The sequence below is a fragment of the Pteropus medius genome, unplaced genomic scaffold (genome assembly GCF_902729225.1).
Source record: "Pteropus medius unplaced genomic scaffold, Ma_sr-lr_union100, whole genome shotgun sequence".
Lineage (NCBI taxonomy): Eukaryota > Metazoa > Chordata > Mammalia > Chiroptera > Pteropodidae > Pteropus > Pteropus medius.
The window spans coordinates 5,817,325-5,826,311 of record NW_024342469.1 but is presented as its reverse complement, the minus strand read 5'-3'; the positions used below and the strand labels follow the sequence as shown (position 1 = coordinate 5,826,311).

Here is an 8,987-nt window from a genome sequence, read left to right as displayed (position 1 = left end):
AGTGGCTTCCCACTGCGTTGGGGTCAAGTTAAACCTTTAACGTGTCCTCCTGTAAAGCTCACACACACAGGACAAGGTCAGAGCCTGACTGATTGAACCGCTAAAAGTACAACAAGCCACTTTCCTATTTAGACAGTTCATTATTTACATACAGAGTGAGAAAAATAGGCCAAAGGTGCCAGTCCCCTGGGTCCTAGTCCCACACACCAAACAGGACGACGCCAAAACAAAAGGAGTGGATAATTGCATTGCAAGTTGCGAGTACCTTGTTGCAGTTGAGTGGCCTTATATTCTGCAGCTCTAGTCTGAAAGATCCGGGGCAGAAAGCTCCTCACCTCATCAGATCCTGGGAGACGAGGAAAAATTCTCATGTCGGGAGATAAGGAGGAAAGTGGGAGATGGCCTCCTCGCTCCTTAGAGGCCTCCCATCCGCTGGTGTTCCACCAAGACTCATAAGGTTCAAGGTTGCTAGGGCGCTTTTCTCCTCCACCTACAAGGTCCCTCATGATACCTGGCTGCGTTTTACCTCTTAGCCTTATTTTCGGCCGTTTCCATGCTAACTCCGTTTCCCTTGTCCCTCAGCCTCTGGCAGTCACCATTCTGCTTTCTGTTTCTATGAACTTGTTTACTCCAGGTACCTCATATACTCTGATCATACAGTATTTATCCTTCTGTGTCTGGCTTATTTCCTTAGCTTAACGTCGTCAAGGTTCATCCATGTTGTAGCTTGTGACAGCATTTCTTAGGCTTTTAAAATTCCTTTTTAAGACTAACTAATATTCCATTGATTGTATGTACCACATCTTGTTTACGCATTGCCCCGTCAGTGGACACTTGAGTTGCTTGCACTTTTTGGCTGTTGTGAGTAATGCTGCTATCAGTGTGGGTGTACAACGCTCTCTCCTTTCCGATCTTGAAACACAACGTGTGCTTTCTCACTTCAGAGGCCCCTTACGCTTTCTGTCTGGAGTACCTTTCCTTCAGCTAGCTGCAGGTCGGCTCGCACCTTTCGTCAAGTCGTCATTCAGTGTCACACTCTCATCGAGCCTTTCCCAGTTGTCTAGTTTTAAATTGCAGCTCCCCGCTCTCCGGGCTCTCTTTCCAGTTGCTCCTGCTTCGTTTTCTTTAAGGATTTTAATCTGACTGAAGTTGTATTCGTTTCGCTGTCTCTACTTGTCTGTCTCCCCATCAGTTACCCGCTTTAACCTCCCAGAATGTCAATCCCAAGAGAGTAGGGAGTATTGGATCATTTCATTCATTGCCGTATCCCCAGTGCCTAGAACAGTCCCTTGTCCCGTACTTAATAACTATTTGGTGGATGGACAGGTGAATGAATAAATGAATGAGTGAGGCGTGGTGGTCGGAGGATTGACAGTGAAGATGGACGCTTCTCACCAAGGTCAACCCTTGCTCATCACTTGTCATATTTCTGGTTGCTACCGAGATTATAAGAGTAAAATTGAAATTCTAACTTTTGCTTCCTCCTGTATCTTACTTCTCCAATGACTGCTACTGCCCGCCAAAGACAACTTTGCTCTGGGAAAGTTGTGTAATAGAGGGCGCCAAAATGTACACACAGAATTGGGGGTGTCAACATGGAGTTGCAGGTTTTTAAATTTTTCCAAGTAGGAACACCAAAGCAACAACAAAAACAAACAAAACAAGCCACATCAGCATCTACTGTCGCCATCGTTTCTTAAAAGAAAGGGTCTTTGTAGCAGTATTTACAGTAGCCGAGTCGTGGAATAACCCTAAGTGTTCATTGATGAACGACTGGATAAAGAAGATGCAGTACACACACACAATGGAATACTGCTCAGCCCTAAAAAGATGAAATATTGCCATTTGCAACAACATGGATGGATGTCGAGAATAGTATGCTAAGTGAAATAAGTCAGTTGGAAAAGGACAAAACTGATTTCGTGTGGAATGTGAAACAAAAAGTAACCAAACAAACTCATGGATACAGGCAACAGAATAGTGGTTATCAGAGAAGAAGGGGGTGGAAGGAAAGCAGATTAGTAAAGGGAGTCAAATAAATGCTAATGGAAGATTGGGTGGTGAGCCTGCAATAGGGCATACAGCTATCGAATTATCATGTGCACCTGAAATCTAGATAATGTTATTAACCATGTTACCTTGATGAGTATAATTTTTTAAAGGGCCTTTTTAACCCTTTAAAAAGGTATAGGAAGGAAAGATTCAGAACAAAGGACATGTTTTAAACTTAATAAATTTGACTTTTTAAAAAACTCACTACGTTGTCCTTAATTTTCTCATTTTCCCAGTGCATAGTTGTGTGCAGACAGGCACCAAGTGGGTGGGCTGAGGCTCGGTGCGTCTAGTGCATAGAATGCCACAGAGAGCCCGATGACACTCTGCAGACCCCGTTGTAATTATGAGCAGGTCATTTGCTGGTGCCGTTTGGCTATGACATTGGTATGTAATTTTTTGATCGGGGTATAATTGACATGCATTATATTAGTTTTAGGTGTACAACATAATCTGATATTTGAATATATTGCAAAATGATCACAGTAAGTCCAATTAACATCCACCATCATACATAGTTACATAACTAATTTTTTTAATTGCAAGTTTTTTAAGGCTGTATTTTTAAAACTATGCTGCAGAGAATGTCCTTGCCAGTCTCAACACTCATTTATATATTTTTATAAGGTAGCTTCCTGGAAGAGAGAAAGCTGGTCAAAAGGTACAGCACCGCCTTATCTCGGGGGGTACGTTTCAAGACCTCCAGTGGATGCAGACAGCACTGAACCCTTTATATATTATGTTTTTTCCTGTACATACGTATCTGTGATAAAGTTTATTTATAAGTTAGACAAGTAAGAGATTAACAATAAATGGTAATAAAATTAACAATAACTGGTAATAGAAGTTATATGTAAAACAAGGGCGGCTTGAACACAAGCGCTGCAAACCAGGGCAGTCGATGTGATAACCGAGCTGGCTGAGTGGCTTAGGGGCAGGGAGCGCGTCCAGCATGGAGATGCTGCACGAAGGGATGGTTCGCGACCGGGAGGGGTGGAGCGGGACGACATGAGATTTCATCTTGCTACTCGGAATGGGATGCAGTTTTAACTTATAAGTTGTTTATTTCTGGACTTTCCCATTTAACGTTTCTGGACCTCGGTCGACCGCCAATAATCGAAACTGTGGAAAGTGAAATTGCAGATAAGGAAGGACTACTGTACAGACATTTTACATTTTAATAAGTCGTGCCTAATTGTCTTTCAAAAATGTTGAATCTGTTTACACTCTAACCAAAAGCATCTGAGACTGGTAAATTACTGATTCGTTAACAGTTTGCTGTCTTAAGGTTAACCGAACCTGCTCTGTATTTAATGTCACTCAATAAGAAAGAGCTGGTTGGTAAAGGAGAAGCAACATTCATTGGTTGAATTGACTGATATTTATGTAACACCTCCTGTGTGTCAGACCTGGTGTTTGGGCGTGGGTAATTAGTTATGAATAAACAGACACAGTTCCTCCCCTAGTGGAGCTTGCAAACTAGTGGAGACAGCTCTCACAAATGAATGTCAGGAATCAGTGGGAATATATAATAGGCTTTGAGCTGGGTTGGAAGAATCCGTGGGGGTTATCTAGACAAACGGTGGACTGGGAAGGGGGTGGGCAGTTAATTTACCAAAAGAAAGCGATAGATCTGTATGTGGACATTGAAGAGATATGTAAGATTTGTTGATAAATGATAAAAATCAGTTGCAGAACAGCTTGCCTAGTTTCTCATTTGTGTGAAAGACAGAGGGTATGCTTGTAAATGCACAGCGTAATGGTAGATTCATTGCCAAGGACTTTATTTAATCTCACCTGTCCTCACAATAACTCTTGTGTAGACATCAGTGTTTAATGAGGGTAAATTGTCCAAGATGCTTCAGACAGAAAATGGTGTGCCAGACTGAAGCCCAGATTTCCCACTGCAGAAGGGGCAGGTCATAGCTGCAGCTGCCATGTACTACATTCTTCCTGGGCACAGGCTGTTGAAAGTCCTTTGCTGTGTCATTGGTGGGTTCTGCACCCCTCCCACGTGAGGCAGATAGTGAGGATCCCTTGGTGGGTTTTGAGCTGGAGGTCAAGCGGATCTGAAGTCTGCATTGGGATCTTGGTCCTGTTGTGGCGAGTAGGTGGGTGGCGGTTGGGGGTGCTGTCCTAATGGAGTCTGCTCTCACCACCGGGTGACCTGAATAGGGAGTGGCAGCTGTGCACTTGTATTGGTTCAGGTGCTGAGGTTGGCAGGGTTTGGATTCAGATGTCCAGGTGACCCAAAGAAGGGAGCCAGGGGAAGTGGCTTGAGCTTCGCCTTGTCCTTGCCCACGGGTATGACCCCCTAAACAGGGAATATACCTAGAGGAGAAGCAACTGTTCCTTTCCTTCTATCATTTCTTTGGGTTTCTTTATTCTTCCCTGGTCATAATGTACCCTGTGAAGTTTGTCATCCATAGTTTAAAATTAAGACCCCCTCATAACAATCACTTATCTATTGCTGCATAACAGATTGTTGCCCCCAAACTTAGAGGCTTAAAACAACAATAAACATTTCTCGCTCAGTTTCTGTAGGCTGGGAATTGGGGTGTGCCTTGGCTGGGTATGTCTGGCTCATGGTCGCTCAAGAAGTTGCAGTTCAGGTGTCAGCCAGGACTGCGGTTATCTGAAGGTGTGGGCTGGGGCTGGGGCGGGGGCAGTCGCTTGCAAGATGGCATGCTCACACGCCTGGCAAGGTGGCGCTGCTTATTGGCAAGAGGCATTGATTCCTCCCCAGCTGGGCCCCTCCCAGGACTGCCTCAGTGTCGTAACAGGGTCACTGCCTTCCCACGCAGCAAAGAGAGAGCCAGGTAGAAGCTATCTTTTTTATGACCTAGCCTCAGAGGTCACATAGCCTCACCTGTGCCTCTCTCTATCTATTAGAAGTGAATCAGTAAGTATGTTCCGGGTTCAAGGGCCGGGGAATAAGGCACTGCCTGTCGAAGGGATAAGAAACATCTTATCCCTTTTCTCATTAATTTTCCATCTGTTCGACAATTACTTATTGAATAATATGTGCTAGGTGGTCTTGCTACAGAGATAAATAAGACAGAGCTTGATCCCAGCCCTTAAGGAACTTACAGCGCAGGTAGACCAGCAGCTAGGATTTGGGTAGGGCTTTACAGCTTAATGACAACTTTCACATGTGTTCTCATTTAACCTCTCCAGTGGCCCCGTGATCACCAGAGCTGGTTATGTTCCCATTTCCCATCGCCTCTGGCTCTCAATTGATGGGGCATTTTCTTTAGTTCATAGAACTTGACTTTGATAGCAGCAATTCTGACTACAAGTCCCTTGCCCTTTCTCCCAGCACAGGCTGTATTCCCGTGGCTTCTGTATCATCCCATGCCTCAGATGGGGAAACTGAGGCTGCAGTTACTGACTAACTCCGCACTGTAATTCTCACTTTTTCACCACACTGAGCTGTCCATCAGGGGTGGAGCACCCCAAGTCCTCCATTGACAGTTGGTGTTGTCTTTCTTCTTGCAGAAAGCCCTGGGTGTGCGGCAGTACCATGTGGCCTCAGTCCTGTGCCAACGGGCCAAGGTGGCCATGAGCCACTTTGAGCCCAATGATTACATCCGCTATGACGTGCTAGAGAAGAACATTAACATTGTTCGCAAACGGTAAGGCTGCCAGCGGAGCGGAGGAGACAGCTAAAGGTGCCACTGCTGCCACCTGTCCCCTTCAGGCAGCGTGGTTGACGATGGTGGCAGGACCAAGGCACGTAGGATACAAAGGTCATTGCTGACAAAGGTATTCCAGGTGGGTGGTGGACCTGCTGCCCTCTCTGCCAAGGAAAAATCTGTTATCAAGAAGCCTGGTGATATGGGTCGTAGGGAAGGTCTCTGAGACTGGTGCTGTGGCTTGACCCTTTTAGGCACCCTTTCCAGGACAGACTGCTGACTCTGGGCCAGCCTTCTGGGATCCACCAGGCCCCTGGTGGAGGAATAGCGTATTTTCCTCCGCGGTGCGCAGTCTGGAGGCGAGCTCAGGCTTGACACCCAGAGGAAAGTTCAAGTAGGATCTCGAGTGTATCTTTTCTGGGTGCCTCCTTCTGGTAAAATGACAGCCGCCTTTGCACTGCTGTCCCGTGTGCCAGGTCCTGGGCTAAGATGCTGGCACCAAAGGATGCCGCTTCTGGAATGTGAACAACTGCCTACCTGGTGACAGCGACCGGGAATAAGTGAGAACAGATATGCGTATATACGTTTTACAGCCAAGGAACAGGCCTAGGTGGAGAAGTAGCTTGCCAATGTGGTCCACAGATCTGCAGTGTCGGCATCCCCTGGGAGCTCGCTAACTATGCCGAACCCCAGGCCCCGCCCCACCGCCCCCCGCCAGAATCTGTAGTTCACAGCACCCTCCGACGCCTTGAGTCTCATCAAAATGTGAGGAGCACTGGCCAGTTTCCCAGCTGGTTCTAATGTGTGGTCAGGGTTGCAAACCACTGTCCCCATTGATATTGGGCTTTGTACAAATATTTTTTCCCCAGGAAACAACATTTCATTTATTCTTGGAGCTCTCAGACCACAGCTCAGTAGGAAAATGCTGGATTTTCCTTTAGTCTGCAAAACACTTCTCCCTTGCTGTTCGTCATGCTTGGAGGGCAAGTTAACATAGAAGTTTGCTTTGAGATAATGTGACAAAGTATCGTTCACCCTTAGTCTTCGCTTTAAAAATTAACCAAAAAACACTGCCTTCTAAGACACTGGGATTTTTTTGGGGGGGAAGGGGGATGTTAATTATTATCAGTAAAATTAACCAAAAAAAAAAAAAAGTCCTTTGCCTTTTTATTCCAACCCTGCATTAATCAGAAAAGTCCAATAACTTCCGGCATTTTCCAGATTAGTACAGATAAGGGATGCTTCATTTTCATTGTTGCTGTAGAGCTGGGGTTCTCACTGGGGGCAGGGGTGTTGGTTTTGTCCCCTGGAGGAATTTTGCAATGTCTGGAGGCATTTTTAGTGGTCATAACTCAAGGTAGGGTGGGGGTTTACTGTTATCTAGTAGGCAGAGGCCAGGAAGATGACGGAACATCCTACCTACCTCTACCATTCCCTTCAACCAAGAGTCATCTGGCCCAAACTTGTCAGTGGTGCCACGGTGGAGAAACCCTTAGGTAGAAAAAGAAGGCCGAAGTGAGGCTATTCTAAAAGGACACTAGTGGATTAAAATAGATTTAAGAATGTTTTTAGAGGACCCGAGACCTTGCAGGGAGGGTCACTCTTCCTCCACCCTGTGTCCATGGCAGAAGGGGCCCAGTTCTGTTCTTGGGAACTGGCTCTTTGTCATTAGGTGAAGCTGAGGGACAAAGAAACGCAGAGGACCCATTTTGCCACCCTCAGTTAATCCTCAAGGAAAAGTGATGTTGAACTCACCCTTAGGCTTTTGTCATCGTCAGGCTTTTTTTATACAACTTCAGGCATTTGCTGTCAAGGTCTTTAGTTTGAAAGCATTTGTGCTATTTTTCATCTCCCCTGGGGCCCCGGGAGAGGGGCTGTGCTCCTTGCACTGAGTCGCTGCGGGTGCGCCAGCCTTGGAGCTGCTGCCCCGGAACGGGGCAGGCTGTACCTCAGCCAGTGCTATTTTTATTCAGGGTTCTCATGACGGAACTGGGAGAGGTTTTCAGAATTGCCAGTTGCTCTGCCGTTGCCCACAGAGCCAGCACCTTGCGGGACTCTTGCTCTCCAGGGATTAGGTGAACCTGGGAGTGAGGAGCTGGAGCTCGGGCCAGCAGAGGGGAGTTCTTCTGCTTTCTCAGCAGGCACCTTGGTAATAGCAGTAGTGATACGACTAAACACCTAGTACCCCTACGTTGCCAGGTGTGACTGAGAGACAGGACAGGGCAGCGGGAAGAGCACGGACGGTGGAGCCACACTGCTTGGCTCCTCGCGTCCTCCCCTGCTGCTCCCTCGCTTTGTGACCTCCCCGTGCTTCAGTTTCCTCGTCTGTGTTGTGAGGATAAAGTGAACTCTGTATGTTAGTGTTCCGAGCAATGCTGAACTAAAAGTAAGGGCTGCGGTGAAACCAGTCGACTGACGAAGCAGATCAGTGGCGGTTTGGAGGTGGGGGCAGGAGGACGAGCACAGAGAAACCTTTGCCGGTGATGGATGTGTTCATTCTTGATTGTGGTGATGGTTTCACAAGTGTATACTTACGTCAAAACTTATCAAATTATATACTTTAAGTATGTGCAGTTTATCACGTGCCGATTACACCTCAGTAAAGCTGTTTTATTATAAGTGCTCTCTGTTATCTCGTTGTAGTCGAAGCCCTGGACTTTAGAATGGGTTGGCGTCCTCCCTGGGAAGGGCATTTGCTTATCTGATCACGTAGTGGGTTTAGTAAGAGGGTCAGGTCTGGACCCAGAGCCTCTGACTCCTCGCCTGATACTTTTTTCTTGGCTTTGTTGGGTGTGAGTGGAACTCTGCCCCTTCCCTGCGGGCCTCTGGGTTGGCCTAAGCTTCGTGAGTGGTCAACGTCCAGCAGTGCTGCTGTGCTCCGTGGGCAGCCAGCTTGAGTGGGCAGAGCAGGGAGCCATCAGGGCCCCGAAGTGGGTGGTTGAGAGTTGACCTGCACTGACCTCAGTCCACATGGGTGGGGCTGGAGGCGGGGCAGTCGAGTCCTGGCAGGGGCTGCACCTCCTGAAGGATCAGACTTGGACTGCCATTTTGGCTCTAATGAGGAAGGGAGGGGTGGGACCTACAGGAAAATGGGATCTGGAAAGGAAGAGGGGGACCAGTGAGAGGCTAGAGGCAGCGATGTGGGGTTCTGTTCTTGAGAGCTGACAGCCACGACTCCCTCCATGGGGTGAGAACAAGTGGGGCTGATGGACAGGGCTTTCGCACAGTAGGGTAAGGAGGCCTCTAACACCTGAGGCAGAGGTCGTGGGTGGAGGGCAGGGCAGGTTGGGTGAGGGGGAC

General features: G+C 47.3%; 1 protein-coding gene across 1 annotated transcript in view; it reads left to right on the top strand.

Annotated features, from left to right (window-relative positions):
• ACO2 (aconitase 2) overlaps positions 1 to 8,987 on the top strand; it is a 40,089-nt gene that overhangs the window by 12,466 nt on the left and 18,636 nt on the right. Inside the window, exon 2 of the mRNA XM_039863341.1 lies at positions 5,551 to 5,687. Within this exon, the coding sequence (XP_039719275.1) occupies positions 5,551 to 5,687 (137 nt within the window). The remainder of the gene's footprint in view (positions 1 to 5,550; positions 5,688 to 8,987) is intronic.